At 43.5% G+C, this 21094-nt stretch overlaps 1 protein-coding gene across 1 annotated transcript in view; it reads left to right on the plus strand.

The window, feature by feature from the left end:
- The window catches only part of ntrk1 (neurotrophic tyrosine kinase, receptor, type 1), a gene marked incomplete at its 3' end in the record, with an annotated part of 45218 nt that overhangs the window by 18809 nt on the left and 5315 nt on the right, over nt 1-21094 (plus strand). Inside the window, exons 8-15 of the mRNA XM_079569420.1 lie at nt 4767-5099; nt 7180-7238; nt 9366-9468; nt 12751-12903; nt 13007-13137; nt 13246-13418; nt 17899-18139; nt 20585-20743. Of these exons, the coding sequence (XP_079425546.1) occupies nt 4767-5099; nt 7180-7238; nt 9366-9468; nt 12751-12903; nt 13007-13137; nt 13246-13418; nt 17899-18139; nt 20585-20743 (1352 nt within the window). The remainder of the gene's footprint in view (nt 1-4766; nt 5100-7179; nt 7239-9365; nt 9469-12750; nt 12904-13006; nt 13138-13245; nt 13419-17898; nt 18140-20584; nt 20744-21094) is intronic.

Genomic DNA, 21094 nt, shown 5'->3' on the forward strand with positions numbered 1-21094 from the left:
GGGAAAAAATCATGGCAAAAATAGGAGAAAATTGGGGGGGAAATGTTGAAAAAAAAATTGAAAATGAGAAAAAATTGGGGCAAAAGTTGAAAACAAAAATGGGGGAAAATGGGGCAAAGAAAAATCAGAAATGGAAAAAAATAAAATAAGCTATATTTTTTCTTGAAAAACATTTAAATGATCCTTTAACAGTTCAAGACTTGAACATTTTGCTGACTCGCATTTAACCTCTTCACTCCCACCTGAACATGTTTCCTCAAATTCTCCAAATCTAAAAGCTTCTTCAAAATGGCGACACAAAACGAGAAGGAAATGAGGACGTAAATTGACAAAAAGTGACAAAAATCCAGCAAAAAAGTGACAAAAATCCAGCAAAAAATGGGAAAAATTCAGCAGAAAATGGGAAAAATTCAGCAAAAAAATGGCAAAAATCCAGCAAAAAAGTGACAAAAATCCAGCAAAAAATGGGAAAAATTCAGCAAAAAAGTGACAAAAATCCAGCAAAAAAAGTGACAAAAATCCAGCAAAAAAGTGTCAAAAATCCAGCAAAAAAATGGGAAAAATTCAGCAAAAAAAGTGACAAAAATCCAGCAAAAAAAGTGACAAAAAAGTGACAAAAAAGTGACAAAAATCCAGCAAAAAATGGGAAAAATTCAGCAAAAAAGTGACAAAAATCCAGCAAAATGGGGGAAAGAAAAATCAGAAATGGAAAAAAATACAAATAAAAACTGAGTCCTGTCCCTGGATCGACAGCGTCAAAACTTGGGTCTAAAGAAATGTTTTCGACACCAGTAGAACCTAAACTTTTTCCCCCGATGCCAAACCGGTATCGTTTAACGGCACCCAGCCCTACACCGGGCCGTCGTGAGGCCGGTGAGAGGCCGGCGTGAGGCCCCCGTGCCGCTAGTCATCACTGAAGTAGACAGAAGTTTCCGGCGGGCCCCCGAGGCCCCGCTGTTGTCTCCTCGCAGATGCATTAGCGCGTGAGAGTCGAGCAGCTCCAGAATGACAGCACCCAGTGGCCCTCTGCGAACACGCCCTGCATTAGAGCCGCTCTCATTCGTAAATAAGGCCGAAAACAGCCGGGCGCCAATCAGCTGGGCCCCCGCACGAGCGCCCTGGGACAGATAAGAGCCATAACTGCTGATGTGATTTGAGCCGCGCTAATGGACGCCCTCCCACTCCGGAAAGACTCCTTATCCGCCCCGAGCCAGTCGCTAAACATGTTAGTGCGGCTAATCTAGCAGCGCGGCCCAGAGCGCACATCGTTAACTACGGCCCTTTAATTACCCATAATGAGCAGCGAGCGGGCCGTCCCACGCTCTGCCGCCGTCCCACGCTCTGCCGATGTCCCACACTCTGCCGCCGTCCCACACTCATCACATCACTATGGGCATAAAAGAAGAGAAACTCATGATGTGGACCCCCTCCTCCCCTGACCTCAGCCCTATTGAGAACCTTTGGAAGCCTCAAGCAGAACTTCTATGAGGGTGGGAGGCAGTTTTCATCCAAACAGCAGCTCTGGGAGGCTGTTCTAACATCCTGCAAACAAATCCAAGCAGAAACTGTCCAAAAACTCACAAGTTTAATGGTTTTAAGGATTTTGTAGCTGCTCAAAGAAGCTCCTGTGGTAAAATATAACTTGACCTGTTAAGATGTTTTTGATTGAAATAGCTTTTGATTTCAGTAAATATGACCTCCTAATGCTGCAAATTCAACAAATGATGATTTTCAGTTATTTACAAGCTTTAAAATGTATTGAAACGATGAGTTACAGAATAATGTGGAACGGTGGATTTTGAGTTTTTTACAAATACTGTTTTCACTGGGAGGTTTTTTCAACCACATTTAAATGATCCTTTACCAAAAATCCAGCAAAAAGTGACAAAAATCCAGCAAAAAATGACAAAAAATCCAGAAAAAAAATGACAAAAATCCAGAAAAAAGTGACAAAAATCCAGAAAAAAAGTGACAAAAATCCAGCAAAATAAGAAAAAAATCCAGAAAAAAAAGTGGCAAAAATCCAGCAAAAAATAATAAAAATCCTGCAAAAAAAGACAAAAATCTTTTTAAAAAATGACAAAAAACTTTCAAAAAAGTGACAAAAATCTTTCAAAAAAGTGACAAAAATCCAACAAAAAAAAGACAAAAATCTATCAAAAAAGTGACAAAAATCCAGCAAAAAAAAAGACAAAAAAATCAGCCAAAAAAGTGACAAATATCCAGCAAAAAATGACTAAAATCCAGCAAAAATTTTGAAAAAAATGCATCAAAAAATAACAAAAAAAAGTAGCAAAAGTGCCATAAAAAGTGACAAAAACACATAAGGGAAACAAAAAGTGCCGACAAAGAGCAGAGAATGCGTTTGGTTTTGGCGGGTGGTAAGAGGTCGACCCGTCTTCATGAATCAGCCTCAGGGTCTGAGGAGCTGCTGACGTGGGGGGGGGGGGGGGGACGGGGCGTGGGGGGGGGGGGCCGCTCATGCATCATGGACGAGCCTTAGTTACATGTGTTTACGGCCCGCAGCCCTGAGCCAGCACACAGCGCAGCACTTTGTCCGGGGGGGGTGAGGGGGTCACGAGGGTAAGAGCGGGGTCAGCGCTGTTCCGTCCTCTCAGCGGCGCCGTTTCCGGGAGGAGAGTGCACGGGGGCTTCCAGGTAGCTCTGTGGTCAGCCCCGCGGATTCATAATTCATACGGGGCAGAGGGTCCGGAAAGTCCACACGCTGCAGTCTCCCTTCAGCTGCCATCGCGAGAGTTAGGTATACACGTGTAGCAGGAAACGGCAGCTCGTTTCACATGTAGGGGGTTTGTTCTTCATTCACTCCACACTCCTCACAAACTGCATATGTAGCCACAGTTCCCCCCGGGGCAGACTGACAGAAGCGTGACTGCACACATCTAACCACCACCCATTCAGAGTGACCTATTGTACATGTTTTTAGTGTTAGGAGAAACCAGAGGAAACACGAGGAGAACCTACAGACTCCACAGCAAGGCCCTTCAAGGCTTCCTACTGTGAATTAGTATTATTATTATTTGAACTATTGAAAATGTTAGAAAATGTAGGTTTTGTTTTCTTTTTTTTTCATTTCTTTTTTATTTTGGGGGATTTTTACTTTACATTATGGGCCGGTAAGTCCTTGGTACTTACAGTGGTAAATACTAGTAATGATAGTGGTACTTCTGAACTTATTATGGTACTTACAGTGGTGTTTATGGTGGTACTTACAGTGGTCCTTCTAGGTACTTATCGTGGTACTTAAAGGATACTATAGTGAGAATTACAAGGTATGCACTTGTAGATACCGTGGTAACTCTTAGTAATGAAGGTTGTACTTCTTGTTACAAAATGTTTCTCTGTCATTTCATTTCATAAGCTTAATTTAAACTCTTGCCTCCCGCCTGAATGGGGCACATGTTCTCCAGTTCGGCTTTACCCAAATCTAAAAGCTTTTTGGAAAAAGTGTCAAAACAGTGACAAAAAAGTGATGAAAATGTGACGAAAAAGTGACAAAAATCTGACAAAATTTTAACGGAAAAGTAACAAAACTTTGACAAAAATGTGACGGAAAAGTGACAAAGAATGGACAAAAAAATTGATGAAAAATTGACAAAAAAATGTGAAAAATTGATGAAAAATTGACAAAAAAATGTGAAAAATTTACAAAAAATGGACGAAAAAATGTCAAAAATATGACAAAAACTGGACACAATTTTGACAAAAAACTGACAAAAAATCTTGAAAAAATGTACAAAAACCTAACACAAATTTGACGAAAAATTGACAAAAAGGTGAAAACAAATGAATGAAAAAGTGACAAAAATCTGACGAAAAAGTGACAAAAATCTGACACAAATTTGACAAAAAAGTGACAAAATTGTTTTTAAAAAAATAACAAAAAAAATACGAAAAAATGGACGAAAAAATGACAAAAATCTGACAAAAATCTGACAAAAATCTGACACAAATTTGACAAAAAATGACAAAAAATCTTGAAAAAAATTACAAAAATCTGACACAAATTTGACAAAAAATGACAAAAAATCTTGAAAAAAATGACAAAAATCTGACACAAATTTGACGAAAAATTGACAAAAAGGTGAAAACAAATGAATGAAAAAGTGACAAAAATGTGACGAAAAAGTGACAAAAATCTGACACAAATTTGACAAAAAAGTGACAAAATTGTTTTTAAAAAAATAACAAAAAAAATACAAAAAAATGGACGAAAAAATGACAAAAATCTGACAAAAATCTGACAAAAATCTGACACAAATTTGACAAAAAATGACAAAAAATCTTGAAAAAAATTACAAAAATCTGACACAAATTTGACAAAAAATGACAAAAAATCTTGAAAAAAATGACAAAAATCTGACACAAATTTGACAAAAAAGTGACAAAAAGGTGAAAACAAATGAATGAAAAAGTGGCAAAAATTGACAAAAACCTGACAAAAAAAATTTCTGGAAAAGATGTCAAAATGTGACAACATGAGGAAAAAGACCCATACAAATGCAAGTCTTAGCTTTCAAATGAGACCGGTTTGACTCTGGCCTCCACAAAGGACTAAACTTCAGGGCCGTTTTCATTCCACTCTTTAACAACATAAGACTAGATTTTCTACAGAAGGATTTGAACACATTGATCTGCTCCCCTGCAGTGTTTAGCCGAGTGTAGCTTAAGGCTAACGTGTAGCTTAAGGCTAACGTGTAGCTTAAGGCTAACGTGTAGCTTCAGGCTAACGTGTCTGTGCCCCCCAGTCCCGGCGAGGATCCTGTTCCTGGAGGACCCCGTGCCGATGCATCACTGGTGCTTCCCGTTCGCGGTGGACGGGAACCCGGAGCCCAACATCACGTGGCTGTACAACGGCCGGGTGTTCCGGGAGAACCGCTTCGCCTTCACGTCCTTCATCCCCGACGCCGGCGACGGCTCGGAGAAGCGCGGCTGCCTGTACCTGAACAAGCCCACGCACATCAACAACGGCCTGTACACGCTGCTGGCCCAGAACCGGCTGGGGCGCGACCAGGCCAACGCCACCGGCAGCTTCATGGACAACCCCTTCGACCCCTCCGACCCGGACGGCATCATCCCAGGTACGGCCCAGGGGGGAGCGCGGGGCTGTTTCACTGAGGGCGGGGCGCTGCAGGTGGAAACAGGGTTACTTTTGACAACATATTTTAATTTAGTCTTAGTCTTTTGACGAAAATGTAATTCGATTTTAGTTTAGTTTTAGTCGACTAAATTTAAGACGAATTTAGTGGACTTTGCATTAATAATATTCATTATAATCATATTTAATGTTGTTCCTCTGCTTCATGGAGCTGCTCCACATGAACAAAGCTCAGAGCTGATCCTTTGGCAGAAAATTTACATGATCTGAGGCTCTTTCAGACGCTCAATACAAGTTTGGATGATTTTAGTCTCTCCTTTTCATTTTTATTTAGTCTTTTTTTAGTCGACTCAAACATCTTTAGTCATAGTTTTAGTCTCATGAGAAACTTTTAATTTAGTTTTAGTCCAATTTTAGTCACAAAAATATCACTTTGACTAAAATTAAGACTAAATATTTTAGTCGACGAAATTAACACTGGGTGGAAACACACGGCCATTTTGAAGATTTTACTTTTAAGAGTTTTCTCTCTAAACATCTTTAAGACTTTTAATATATATTATATATATACAAAAATGAACCAAACTCACCCTTTATTGACTTGTGGCTTCGGATTTAGTCTGAGATCCCAAAACGTTTACCGCATTCTAGGGCTGCACAATATATCGCAAAAAATATCGTATCGCGATATCAGATGTCAGATCCGCATCGTGAGACGTCACAATATATCACAACATCACTAAAGTCTTTGCCAAAAACAAACATTGAATTTATAAATGTGTAGCTTCACTGTTGTTGTGACGTTGCCTCCCATTGTTGTAGCGCCTCCATATATGGAAAACAAGCTAGTTTTCCATTAGAAAGCATTGCACTTTAGACATGTTTTAAGAAACTGTTAAGCCTTTCTCTGATTTTTATGAACTTTCTACAGCTAGATGTTGTCACAATTAAAGAAACCGACTGGCTTCTGTAAGGAACATTTTCGAAATCTCGCATATTAATGAGGGCTGGATTTTGATTGACCGGCCGTTAGCATCAGAGCTAACGACGCGGTAACGATCGGACTACGTGCACCACAAGGGGCGGAGTCTACAGTGAAGATCCCGCCCTTATGCCCTTTTTAGGAACGTTCTCCGTCAGAGCTGGGGAGGAGGAGTCTGTAAATCCACCATGGATTCCCTTTGGAACGTGGTCATTAAGGTAAACAGGGAGGAGCGAGGAGGCGGAGTCTATTATTTATTATGTCTGAGATCCAAACAGTCGAGAGTCTCATCGACAACTTTACCTGAATCTCCCGCTGTAAAATTAAAGGCCAAAAACTGTTTACACCTAATTAGAATAATCTAGCTCCCCATTTCTTGAGGAAAAATGTTTTTATATTTGAAATAAACCTTCATTGTTTATGGATAATTAATGTCAGACAACACTTGCTAAAGAGTAAATGTGATATTTCTGTCTGATCAGATGTTTAAAAAGAGCCTTGAAATCAGCAAAATCCCATAATAGTGGAACTTTATTCACATTATAGTGAATAAAGTTCCACTGCAACAATCCCAAATCCCACAAAATCCCACAAAACTAAACGTTGCACTTCATTTTCTCATGACATGTCCGTTTCATCGCATACACATCATTTCTGTGGGATCTTTATCGTTAACTTATTACAAGATGATGTTTTTTGGCCTCTGGATGTGGATCCGACTCACAAAAAAACTGACACAGATTTCATTTAGCATTTAGCTCAGAGACACTTTTACACACAATTTCTTATCTAAAACAAAAACTCCAAAGATCTGTACATTCATTAGTGATTTCTATGGTTGAAACTGAAGAGAGTGCAGTAAAAGGAGGAACTTTGCACCTGCAGCGTCTCGCCTCTAAACGTCCTCTGATGTCTTTACAAAGTCTCTGTGAGCCAGTGTTGTTGTTCATGTCTGTGTTCTCTGTGTCACATGCTAGTCCATGACGTCAACCCAAGTAGGTCCTCCATCATTCACATCCACATGTTCATATTAAAGTGTCAGAGAGTGTACCTGAAGCTCACGGTGTCCTGTTCCCCACAGCCCCCACCAACAGGTCCGCGCTGGCCGTGACGGAGAACGTGGAGAGCCGGGTGTTTGTGGTACGTGGAGCTTCTCATGAGGAACCGCTCGGGACTGACGAGGGGGGGCAGGGAGAGGAACAACCAGGCAGAAAGAGGCAGAAACCAAACCAAGAGGCCTCACATGGGGTTCATGATGTTGATGAGCGGTTCCATAGTTAGGGATGTTCTTCACTTCTATCAAATGTGGGAGAAATGGTCACGTATTTGCCTAAACTGACGTATCGTGGCTGATCTCCATGTTATCCACATACTGGGGAATAACAAGGAGCCTTTCATGGACTTAAAACTGATTTAAGTTTTCACAGGTTACACTTCCTGGATGTCTGCAGCTAATCAGAGTCTAGTCTCCTCCCGCGTTGACCAATGAGACGAGCTTTTCCTGTGAACCAGCTGGGCAGGTCCAATCAGGAGGGAGGGGGAGGAGCTTGATTATTTACTTTTGAAAATTCTGTTCCTGCTCTCCTCATTTTGCAAACTAAGAAGGGCTTTCTGGTCCAAGACGGGAGGAATTTACCTTCAAATTTCACTCGATCACTCCTCACTTTGCAAACTTACAGACTGTCACTTTAACATCTAAATCTAAATTGCCTTTTTTTGTCCAGCAGCACTTCCACACACACCAAACATTAGCATTTTAGGCCAAATACATACCGTAAATTCTCTAATACTGGCCTGTGTTCCATTAGTGGCCGGGTCTCCGACAGGGGCCGGGTCTCTGACAGAGGCCGGGTCTCCGACAGAGGCCGGGTTCGCGGCTGGCGGAGGCAAATTAAAGCCGGTCTCTAAAACAGGCCGGGGCTTTTATTAGAAACTATAGCAGTAGAAATATTCCCCATGTTAGGAATCTGTCTCATACTGGTGTAAATGAAAACTCACGTGCAGGAAGTAACAAACGGGAACCCGGGTCGAGGGGGACGCTGCGGAGGAGCTGATCCCAGCGTAACTTTGACACAGATTTAGCCACTTTTCAAACCTCCTGTGACGATATTTGGAAACAGGGCAACAAATGTTGTGTGACCCTCCAGGGTTTTAATAAAGTCTCCATCGCGTCTTCAAAGCACGTCCAGCTGCTCCGTGTGCAGGTCAGTCCCACGCCTCAAAATAACTCCTCCCATCAGCGCGAGCGTCTCGTCTTCTCTCGGGTCAGTCTCATGATCGATCACAAACACAAACGCTCCGTCTAAACTCGCCTTTTACACAAGATAACAACAAATAATCCGGTCCGGTAAAAACGAAACAGAAACCTGCAGTGACATTGATGTCAAAGCTCCGCTAACAGCAACGAAACACTTCCTGTTGTCCCGACAAAATAAAAGGCGTCAATGTTCCAGCCGCTGGGAGAGGGTTTGAAATGTTCATTAATAAATGAACCTAATATTTTAGGTGCAAATGGACACAAACGTCGTTTTTCTTAATTTTCCTGGTCGTCCGTTTTGCTCAAATAGAAATAAAGGCCTGTCTCTAATTGTGGCCTGGTTCCAATAAAGGCCTGGTCCTGATGCCCTTGAGTAAATAAAGGCCCCGGCCTATATTAGAGCATTTACCGTAAGTAATGTAGCCATTTTTATGTTTTGAGATGTGGCTGTAGTTTGTCAGCTCCCCATGTAGGAGTAATAGTAATAATACCACATTTTATTTATTTTTAGGTAAAATCTCAAAGTGCTATAAGATAAATGTTTAAAAAATGGTGAAGAGAGGAATGTCGTGGCCTGGAAACAAATAAGCTTTGATGGGGGAGGACTGAAGCTGATGTGCCAACAAGGAGGGCCTCTGTTTTAGTGCTGGAGAAAATGTTCTTCCAGGCCTTTGTCTCCTCCAGGTAAGAGGTGAGAGTGGATAGAGTAGCTGTCGGGGAGGTAGAGCTGAGCATCATCAGTAATAATGGAAAGAGACATGTTTGCTGATGATGTGACTCAGGGGAGGCATGTGGACGGTAAATAAAGTGGGGCCAAGAACAGAGCCCTGTGGGACCTCCACCTCTCGGCCTCCTCCAGGGCCACAGACTCAGCTCTACCTGCAGGAAAACCTGGAACCACAGGAGAACAGTTCCAGCCAGACCAATGTTTTGATCAAAAAACAACTGTTGAATAGATGAGCTTTCAGGCCTGAGTGACTGAGTTTGGTTTTGTAACGTTCTTCTCTTAGGTTTCCGTGGCCGTGGGGCTGGCTCTCTTCGCCTGCTCCTTCCTCCTGGTCATCCTGGTGGTCATGAACAAATGTGGACATCACCCCAAGTTTGGCATCCACCGTAAGTTCCTCACAGCGCACTTTGTCTTTTTCCAAAGCAATAGAGCAGGGGGGGCAAGTTTGAGGGACGATTTTCATCTTCACCAAAACACCAGGGGCCGAACCTCACCATCGTAGCCGAAAGCAAATACCAATGTTCTGCATCAGTTGGGCTTAAGTGGCTTCAGGACCCAACATTACCCCAGGATGAACCCAAACAAAACTGTAATTTGTCATATATCGTATAAAACATTGTATTTCCACTCAAGTTTTTGTTGAACAAGACTGAAATTATGATCAAAACAACCCAATAACAAACATTTGAATAAACTCGGTGAGTGTTCCCGTGCAGTTTCACATGGAAAATATTGAATAAAAGTTCCTTTAAGACTCGCCACCCACTGAAAGTTGTTCCACGACCCAATATTGGGTCTAGAATCCCCGTTTTACATGATATAATATGACCAAGTATGTTCTGCCCGGACATTTTTAAAATATTGGCACTATTTTTCACATTTTTACGGTACTTCAACAGGTATTTGATCTCTTATTTGCATAATAATATTTCTCAAAATCATCTTGGGGGCCAGAGGTTCTGTGCTGGAGGGCCAGATTTTGCCCCCGGGCCTGACGTTGCCTACCCCTGCAATAGAGGCTAAAGCCGACGGCAAACTCCTCCTGTGAGTTCGTGGAAAGAGCTGAGATGATAAAACCACTGGCAGCGTCTGGATGACTGTTCGTACCGTAATAAGTGCAGAGGAGAAGTGACGAGAGTCAGGCTCTGTAACGGGAAAGGCACGTTTATTTGTAGACCAATCGGGACCCGCACACGTTATCCCGCGCTCACAAACACGGGCCTGTCTTTGCGGATTTGGGGTCAGTTTTGGAAGCCGTAGAGACGACAAAACATCAGCTGTTTGTCAGAATCGTGTGTCGCTCTTACGATTCTCAGTCGTTAAGTGTGAACCCCCAGACGTTCTATAATCGCACTGAATCCAGTCGTGTCGTGTGGACCCCCCATTCTATATGAAATCGTTTAAGACTAGAAAAACCGTGTCGTGTTTGCTGACCTTAAGAAACAGGGAAAAACAATCACCTTCATGAGAGACAAAGCACGTTTTCGCATGTGTCTGATGGTTTGTGAAAACATGGCGTCATCATCATCGTTATGGAGGAAGTGAGATGTTCGCTGTGTGTGGGTCTCGGTCATCCAGGTCTCTCCACTCCTGCCCGGAAAGTCTCCAAACTAAGTTCCTCCTCCACAGCGGGACAGGGGCGGCTGAGCTCCACTCGCTGATATTTCATCCCTCTGAGTGACTGATGAAAAGTGTCCCGGCGCGTGGTCCCCAGAGAGCGCACACGGGAGCGGTCCCGGAGTCCACAGCCCGGCTTTAATCACCGCTGCCGCCGCCTCCTCTGCGCCCGGCCATTACCAGGGCTGGGCAGATGGATGATGGACACATGATTTATGGAAAGAGCCGCGTGTTTACTGCTCCTGCGCCTAAGTGGCTCTGATTGCCTGAGTGGCGTGCTCCCGTCTGCGAGCGCGCTCTTTGTTGTTCCACGGCGGGGGCCCCCGGGGGGGCTCTGCGGTCGCTGAGTGGGCCTTTACAGTTTGGCACCGGCTTTTAATCCGCGCTGCTAACCACTCTGCGCGGCCCTATTGTCCTGGCCGGGCTCGGTGTTTAGCCTGATTGCTTCGCGGTCCATCACGGTGATTGTCGGCGCTCGGGCGGCGTCGGTCTCCATGGCGACCGCAGACGTTAACTTTGGAGTTGGTTTGTTCGTTACATCGGGGAGAGTCGACCTGTGTGAGGTGATGAAAGACCGACCGAAGGGGAGATGAAGCTGAGATGTTTCATTTTCACCTGTTTGAGTCAGGGCCCAGTGTCCTCGTTCTTCTTTCCTCTAGAACAGGCGTCTCAAACTCATCTGGACCGGGGGCCAAAAATGCAAACCCAGTGTTGGTCGGAGGCAACAGACGAAGCCTTTTATATTAAGTCAATTATGATTTATCAACCTTTTTATTGTTTGCTATAATATAACTTAAACAGTCTGTACATCTGCACATGTTTAAGCTTCTCGAGGTTTCCAATCAGCCAAACATTTGCTGAGCTTCTACATTTGAAATCACAGACTTAGACAATTAGTTTTTTTGTAATGAATCCCATTTTGGTTCAGCATCAGTGATGTTTCAGGAGTCAGGGCCAGTTTCCAAAATGTACAAATGTCATTTTAGTTTAGTGCAGAAAAGCCCGACCAGGGACTGGAGCTGATCATGAGTATCAGCAAAAACATCAGCTTCAAACTTGTTTTTACTGTGTTCATTTTCAAAGACCCTGTAATATAATAAATACATCAGTGAATGTGTCGACTCGGACACTTGTCCAGACTCTGGAGTGTCTGAGATCAGCTCTGATTCACCTCATGTAAATAATGTGGAGTCTCTGACCTCTGACCTCAGGCCTGTGACCGACAATTAGAACTGACGGGGCTTAGATTTTTACTGTCAATGTTGCTGAAATTATTGCAGTATTTAATACATTTCCATATTCTCTATTTTTAATGTAACTGTGGATCATGTGTTCACATGTGTCATAAAGATTAAATTCATTGACCTGATAATGTGGCTCTGAGAGAAAAGGCTCCTCACTTTACTGTTGTGTTGCTTTAAACACTAATACGATGTGTTCACTTTGTAATGTCCTAAAGGTAAATCTGGGAAAGGTGTTTTTGGTCTTTCTGCTGCTGTAACTTTTCCCGCTCATGTTTAGCTGAACATCTGAAGTTTCTCCTCATGTTCTGAGTCTCCTCCTGTTTCAGAAGTTTCTCTCTCTCAGGCGCTGCTTTAGTTTCTCTGTTGAATAAAGTTTATAAGTCGTCTGCAGAAGCGCCGCGTCTCCTCCCGTCTGATGTTGACGTTCTCGCGTCCGCAGCAGCGTTGGTGCTACCGCGCGGTGCATCATGGGAAATGTAGTTCTAACGCGTTTAATGCAATTTACCGACGGGCCGCATATAATATAAATAAGTCATTATCTTGCGGGCCGCATTTGGCCCCCGGGCCGCATGTCTGAGACGCCTGTTCTAGAAGGACTCGGGCTCGATCCTGGACCAGGACGGCCTGTCTGTGTGGAGGTTGTTTCTTGCATCCACAATAAGCCGCGTGGGTCAGTGGCTCCTTATTTCGGCCCAAACAAACCACTCCGCCATCACAGAAGACATGTTGAGATTCATAACCGGAGCCAAAGTGTGAACACAGCTGACCTTTGTGCTGACGTGTCCCCCCCCCCTCACCCCCCCTCAGGCTCCTCAGTCCTGGGCACAGAGGACGACCTGGCCGTGTCCCTGCACTTCATGAAAGGCAGCAGCCCACCCTCGTCAGACGAAGACTCGGGACTGTCCAGCTTCGTGGAGAACCCTCAGTACTTCTGCGGCATCATCAAGGACAAAGACATGTGTAAGTTTTCTTCTGTGACCTTTAACCTCTTGCTCCTCTCTTGTGTGTGTTTCATAATCCACCCTTTTCCCTGCAGTCTCACCTTTGTCCTTGTCACTGTCAGGTGTGCAGCACATTAAGCGGCAGGACATCGTGCTGAAGTGGGAGCTCGGGGAGGGGGCGTTCGGAAAGGTTTACCTGGCAGAGTGCGCCAACCTCAGCCCCGACAGCGACAAGATGCTGGTCGCCATCAAGGTGAGACTCTGGGCGGACTCCACCCCCTCACCTCCCCCTGAAACGCTGGACCCGGGAGCGGAAGTCTGTTCTTTTATTCTCTAAACACTTCCCTCATGTTTGTGTCAGACGCTGAAAGACGCCACGGAGTCGACGCGGCAGGACTTCCAGAGGGAGGCGGAGCTTCTGACGGTCCTGCAGCACCAGCACATCGTCCGCTTCTACGGCGTGTGCACCGACGGCGAGCCGCTGGCCATGGTGTTCGAGTACATGCGGCACGGAGACCTCAACCGCTTCCTCCGGTCAGTGCGAGAGTCAGGGAACTTACAAAGGTCATGTTACAGAGGTCACGTTACAAATAAATAAACTTACAGAGGTCACGCTACAAAGGTCACGGTACAAAGGTCACGTTACTGCGATGAAGTGTCTGCAGTTGGAGAATGAAAGGGCCGAACACGCACAGAAAACCAATCAGTGAACAGGGAATGTGACAAACGCAGCACGATGAGCTGTTTAACCTCTTAACTCCCGCCTGAACCGAGAGGATCTTTTTCCTCACGTCGTCAGATTTTTTTTCCATCATTTTTTTGTTGGGTATTCAACTCATTTATCTAACTTTTTTGTAATTTTTTTGTCAAATTTTGTCAAATTTTTTTGCTAATTTTTTATCAATTTTTAATGAATGTTTTATAATTTTTAGTAATTTTTTCATCACATTTTTTCTTCAATTTATTTTTTATCAACTTTTTGTCACTTTTTTGACATTTTTTCGTCATTTTTTTCGTCAATTTTTTATAAATTTTTTGTCATTTTTTGTCACATTTTTGTCACAATTTTGTCACATTTTAGTAAAATTTTTTGTCATTTTCGTCAATTTTTTATGCATTTTTTAAGCATTTTTTATCAATTTTTTATCTATTTTTTAATCAATTTTTTTATCAATTTTTCGTCAATTTTTTCGTCCATTTTTTATCAATTTTTTGTCATTTTTTGTCACATTTTTGTCATTTTTGTTGTAATTTTTTCGTCAATTTTTTATGATTTTTTAATGAATTTTTATCATTTTTTTATCCATTTTTTATCCATTTTTGGTCAATTTTTGTCATTTTTTGTCATTTTTTCATCACATTTTTTCGTCAATTTTTTTATCAATTTTTTGTCATTTTTTTGTCAAATTTTTGTCACATTTTTGTAACATTTCCATCATTGTTTTCGTCTCAGTTTTGTCGCTATTTTCACAGCTTTTTTCCAGAAGCTTTTGGATTGGGGTAAAGCCAAACTGGAGAAAATGTGCTCGGTTCAGGCGGGAGTTAAGGGGTTAAAGCGAGCAACCCCAGCATTAACCCCTTAACTCCCACCTGAACCGAGCACATTTTCTCCAGTTTGGCTTTACCCCAATCCAAAAGCTTCTGGAAAAAAGCTGTGAGTAAGTAGCTGTGTAGTAACAAAACTGAGACGAAAACAATGCTGGAAATGTGACAAAAAAGTGACAAAACATGGACAAAAAAGTGAAGAAAAATTGATGAAAAAGTGGCAAAAATGTCACAAAAATGTCACAAGAAATTGACAAAAAAATTACAAAAATGTGATAAAAATGTGACAAAAAATGGCAAAAATTTGACCAAAAAAAAGAAAATAAAATGTGACAAAAAATGACAAAAATGAGTTGAATACCCAACAAAAAAATGATGGAAAAAAAATGTAATGACGTGAGGAAAAAATGAAAAAAAATCCAATTCTGTCTGTATTTGATATACATTGATTTCAATCTTTGTGAGGAGCAGAACCATTCCATCTAATAAAAATGTAAAAAAAAAAAAAAGAAAAAAAGAGAGAAAGACCAGGTATAGAGTTATAGTTTATTATGATTAAAAATAACGCTCACATCATTATTAATCACAATAAACTCCCGCCCCTGGATCTGCGAGTGGGCGGGGCCTTTGTGTCTTCACAGGATCGAGGGTGACAAGTTCGGCTCTTGGTCTCTCAAAGAAATCTCTGAAAATAAACTGATATAAATGATGTGAATGACTGCAGCACTGAGGTTTGTTTCCCTTCGAGCCCTGGTGCTGTGGGTCTGGAGTCTGGAGGGGGCGGGGCCTTGCTGGCGCTGTGGGCGGGGCCGTGTTGGACATGTTGCAGACTCGGGCCGTGAGTGGGAGGCGATGATCGCGGGCACTTTGTCCTGCGCCTCCAAACCTCATTATCCCGGTTCTCTGTGGGAGGATCATGAGCCTCTTCCCGGTTCATTACGGGAGCCTGAGCGCCTCAAATGGACTCGACCCTCTCACTGCGGAGCTGATCCGTTTAGGCGCAGATTAAATTGTCTCACAGCTGCCGGAGTGTAAGCAGTGGAGAAATAAACACCGACTATTGACAGTGTTAGTTTCCCTCTGTGCTCACGGCGCTCACAAACTTCACACTCGTTTATAAAAGGGCAGAGTCAAATCCTGGAGAAAATGGGCCAAAAAAAACTCTCTAATATTTGCCTTTTCCACCTTTAGCTTTGGTGGCTTTCCCAGATCCAGTGTTGCATTCATCTTGTATTGATGATGGGAGAATGTGACCACTGCACAAAAAACCTGGACTCTGTGGCGGCCGATCCACCTCATGCTGTTTTAAAGCCCAGTTATCATTTGGATATTTTGAAGCACAATAATAAAGAAAAACATGCAGTGGAATGAATTTTGCGCCAGAACTCTTTGTACTTTTTAATGAAGTCGTGGCGTAAAAAAGATCCAGAATCTCGTTATTGTCAGAGAATGAGACACTGGAAAAGTGGGACATGATCTAAATTGGGACGGGGGACAAAGGTGTGGCCAAAGAGGGACAGATGGTCACTCTGTGTGGACACTCTGGGGTTTAGACCTGGCTGCTGTTTTTCTTCAATCCCTCTTTTAACTTGGGACGTCAAGATTAACGGATTTTACAATTACTGCGGTTCTTAAAGCTCGTCGTAGGTTCATCAGAAGAATTCTAGGACTCGTCAGATTTTTTTTCCATCATTTTTTTGTTGGGTCGATTCAACTCATTTATGTAACTTTTTTGTCATTTTTTTGTCATTTCTTATCACATTTTTGTAATTTTTTGGTCAAATTTCGTAATTTTTTTTATCAATTTTTAATGATTTTTTTAATCATTTTTTGTCAAATGTTGTCATTTTTTTAGTAATTTTTTCATCACATTTTTTCTTCAATTTTTTTAATCGATTTTTTGTCATTTTTTGTCACAATTTTGTCACATTTTTGTAATTTTTTCGTCAATTTTTTATGAATTTTTAATGAATTTTTTATGAATTTTTTATCATTTTTTTGTAATATTTTTTGTCCATTTTTGTCATTTTTAGTAATTTTTTCATCACATTTTTTCGTCAATTTTTTTAATCAATTTTTTTGTCATTTTTTTTCTCACCTTTTTGTCATTTTTTTGTCATTTTTCGTAAATTTTTTATCCATTTTTGTCATTTTTTGTCAAATTTTTGTCAATTATTGTGACATTTTTGCTCATGGTGACCCACAATCTCGCCACACGAGCTGCAGTGTATTTGTGCCTCCTTTAGATTTTGCTAATGGAAGCTCAATAAATGATATTCACCCCATTTCTCCCATTTACTTTTTTATTTTTTATTTCTTCATTTTAATTACTTTTGCCACAATTTCTCCAAATTTTTCACACATTTCTTAACACTGGAGATGAACCCAATATTACAAAACACACTTTATTGTTCTGTTTTCTGCTTCTAGACCACATATATTTAGCATCGGAAACAGTGTTGTTCAGGTGTAGGTATCAAAAACCAAAAGTATTGCTAAAGTATCTGTATCGAAAGACACGGCATCCAGCCCTAGTAAACAGTAATAAAGAATAAACCTGGTTCATTGTGTTTTCTTGTGTTACAGCATCGCTTTCAGGGTTCATTTTGTCAGACACTTGGGTTAGAGATGTTGAAATCTTTCCCTTTACATGTTTCAGCGCCCTCTGCAGGCCGTCATCAGAAGAGGTGTCACTTATCAGCTGCTCTTACTTCCGCGGCGTGACCAGTGTGGCGGTCCCGACAGGTCCGTCACACTGGCCACGCCCCCTCCCGGACCATCTCAACACAATAGACAGTACAGGTAGCATTCAATTCACACACACAATGCCAATACCCAAGATGGGCTATAAACAAAGGAAAACAGCAAGTCTGCAACAAAGGAAAACAACCAAGAGCAAGACATAAGAGAAAAGCAGCCGGTGAATACAAGAATATAATCACTTTACCATATACCACAATATAAACACAAAGAAGCTGGATAAAAGAAACTATAGAAATTAGGAAACGGAGCACTGATACCATCAACCGTGACGAGGGAGGGCTTCTCCTGTTCCACACCTGGGACACCCTCCTCCCCCTGCCGCCCGGTGGATTCAGGGCGGCGTGGCCAGTGTGAAGGACCTGTTGGGACCACCACACTGGTCACGCCTCGGAAGAGCAACTGATAAGTGACACCTCTTCTGATGACGGCCTGCAGAGGGCGCTGAAACATGTAAAGGTACAGATTTCAACATCTCTAACCCAAGTGTCTGACAAAATGAACCCTGAAAGTGATAAAGAATGAATGAAGATAAAAGATAACAGGCTTTTTGAAGATTTGAAATGAAAACAACCCCTAAAAATAGGAAAATGTAGATGGAATTTTTTGTTTCTCTTCTCATTTCGCATTACTTTTACTCACAATAATTCAAACATTCAGATTGGTCGCCTCCCTCTGCTGACCCGGTGTTTAAATCCTCTGGTTCCAGCGCCCACGGGCCGGACGCTCGGATGCTGGACGAGTCGAAGATGCCGGCCCTGGGGCAGCTGACGGTGCCTCAGATGCTGCACATCGCGGCGCAGATCGCCTCGGGGATGGTGTACCTGGCCTCGCTGCACTTCGTCCACCGCGACCTGGCCACGCGCAACTGCCTGGTGGGCGAGGGGCTGGTGGTGAAGATCGGAGACTTCGGCATGTCCCGGGACATCTACAGCACCGACTACTACCGGGTCAGTCCCTTCAGCGCCCAGTCTGACTCTGACTCTCTCTGGTCTGTTGTCCTTCAGTCTGACTCTCTGGTCTGATGTCCTTCAGTCTGACTCTCTCTGGTCTGTTGTCCTTCAGTCTGACTCTCTCTGGTCTGTTGTCCTTCAGTCTGACTCTCTCTGGTCTGATGTCCTTCACTCTGACTCTCTCTGTTCTGTTGTCCTTCAGTCTGACTCTCTCTGTTGTCCTTCAGTCTGACTCTCTGGTCTGATGTCCTTCAGTCTGACTCTCTCTGTTGTCCTTCAGTCTGACTCTCTGGTCTGATGTCCTTCAGTCTGACTCTCTGGTCTGATGTCCTTCAGTCTGACTCTCTCTGTTCTGTTGTCCTTCAGTCTGACTCTCTCTGTTGTCCTTCAGTCTGACTCTCTCTGGTCTGTTGTCCTTCAGTCTGACTCTCTCTGTTCTGTTGTCCTTCAGTCTGACTCTCTCTGTTGTCCTTCAGTCTGACTCTCTCTGGTCTGTTGTCCTTCACTCTGACTCTCTCTGGTCTGATGTCCTTCAGTCTGACTCTCTCTGGTCTGATGTCCTTCAGTCTGACTCTCTCTGTTGTCCTTCAGTCTGACTCTCTGGTCTGATGTCCTTCAGTCTGACTCTCTGGTCTGATGTCCTTCAGTCTGACTCTCTCTGGTCTGATGTCCTTCAGTCTGACTCTCTCTGGTCTGATGTCCTTCAGTCTGACTCTCTCTGTTGTCCTTCAGTCTGACTCTCTGGTCTGATGTCCTTCAGTCTGACTCTCTGGTCTGATGTCCTTCAGTCTGACTCTCTCTGGTCTGATGTCCTTCAGTCTGACTCTCTGGTCTGATGTCCTTCAGTCTGACTCTCTGGTCTGATGTCCTTCAGTCTGACTCTCTCTGGTCTGATGTCCTTCAGTCTGACTCTCTCTGGTCTGTTGTCCTTCAGTCTGACTCTCTCTGGTCTGTTGTCCTTCAGTCTGACTCTCTCTGGTCTGATGTCCTTCAGTCTGACTCTCTCTGGTCTGATGTCCTTCAGTCTGACTCTCTCTGGTCTGTTGTCCTTCAGTCTGACTCTCTGGTCTGTTGTCCTTCAGTCTGACTCTCTCTGGTCTGATGTCCTTCAGTCTGACTCTCTCTGGTCTGATGTCCTTCAGTCTGACTCTCTGGTCTGTTGTCCTTCAGTCTGACTCTCTCTGGTCTGTTGTCCTTCAGTCTGACTCTCTGGTCTGTTGTCCTTCAGTCTGACTCTCTCTGGTCTGATGTCCTTCAGTCTGACTCTCTCTGGTCTGTTGTCCTTCAGTCTGACTCTCTGGTCTGATGTCCTTCAGTCTGACTCTCTCTGGTCTGTTGTCCTTCAGTCTGACTCTCTCTGGTCTGTTGTCCTTCAGTCTGACTCTCTTGTCTGATGTCCTTCAGTCTGACTCTCTCTGGTCTGATGTCCTTCAGTCTGACTCTCTGGTCTGTTGTCCTTCAGTCTGACTCTCTTGTCTGATGTCCTTCAGTCTGACTCTCTCTGGTCTGTTGTCCTTCACTCTGACTCTCTGGTCTGTGACTCTGACTCTCTCTGGTCTGATGTCCTTCAGTCTGACTCTCTCTGGTCTGTTGTCCTTCAGTCTGACTCTCTTGTCTGATGTCCTTCAGTCTGACTCTCTCTGGTCTGTTGTCCTTCACTCTGACTCTCTGGTCTGTGACTCTGACTCTCTCTGGTCTGATGTCCTTCAGTCTGACTCTCTCTGGTCTGATGTCCTTCAGTCTGACTCTCTCTGGTCTGATGTCCTTCAGTCTGACTCTCTCTGGTCTGATGTCCTTCAGTCTGACTCTCTCTGGTCTGTGACTCTGACTCTCTGGTCTGATGTCCTTCAGTCTGACTCTCTCTGGTCTGTTGTCCTTCAGTCTGACTCTGGTCTGATGTCCTTCAGTCTGACTCTCTCTGGTCTGTTGTCCTTCAGTCTGACTCTCTCTGGTCTGTTTTCCTTCAGTCTGACTCTCTCTGGTCTGTGACTCTGACTCTCTGGTCTGATGTCCTTCAGTCTGACTCTCTCTGGTCTGTTGTCCTTCAGTCTGACTCTCTCTGGTCTGTTTTCCTTCAGTCTGACTCTCTCTGGTCTGTGACTCTGACTCTCTGGTCTGATGTCCTTCAGTCTGACTCTCTCTGGTCTGATGTCCTTCAGTCTGACTCTCTCTGGTCTGTTGTCCTTCAGTCTGACTCTCTCTGGTCTGTGACTCTGACTCTCTGGTCTGTTGTCCTTCAGTCTGACTCTCTCTGGTCTGATGTCCTTCAGTCTGACTCTCTCTGGTCTGATGTCCTTCAGTCTGACTCTCTCTGGTCTGTTGTCCTTCACTCTGACTCTCTCTGGTCTGATGTCCTTCAGTCTGACTCTCTCTGGTCTGATGTCCTTCAGTCTGACTCTCTCTGGTCTGTGACTCTGACTCTCTGGTCTGTTGTTGCTCCAGGTGGGAGGCAGGACCATGCTGCCCATTCGCTGGATGCCGCCCGAGAGCATCATGTACAGGAAGTTCACCACGGAGAGCGACATCTGGAGTTTCGGGGTGGTCCTGTGGGAGATCTTCACCTACGGCAAACAGCCCTGGTACCAGCTGTCCAACAGTGAGGTGAGCGTGTGACGGAACTACAGACTTACCACATCTACATCCGCCCTGACACAGCAAAGATCACCTTCACCTTTCACATCAGAGTCTAAAGACGGGAGGAACGTCCACAGGGCGCATGTGCAGACAAGCTGCCCCCTAGTGCCCGGAATGAGTTTTTTCAGAGAGACTTTTAGCCCCCTTAAGTCCCACCTGAACCGAGCACATTTTCTCCAGCTTTGCCCCAATCTAAAAGCTTTTGGAAAAAAGGTGTGAAAATAGCAACAAATCTGAGACAAAAACAAGGATGAAAATGTGAAAAAAGTGAGAAAAAAGTGAGAAAAAAGTGAGAAAAAAGTGAGAAAAAAGTGAGAA

This window comes from Gobius niger (assembly GCF_951799975.1).
Source record: "Gobius niger genome assembly, chromosome: 13".
In the NCBI taxonomy this organism is placed as follows: domain Eukaryota; kingdom Metazoa; phylum Chordata; class Actinopteri; order Gobiiformes; family Gobiidae; genus Gobius; species Gobius niger.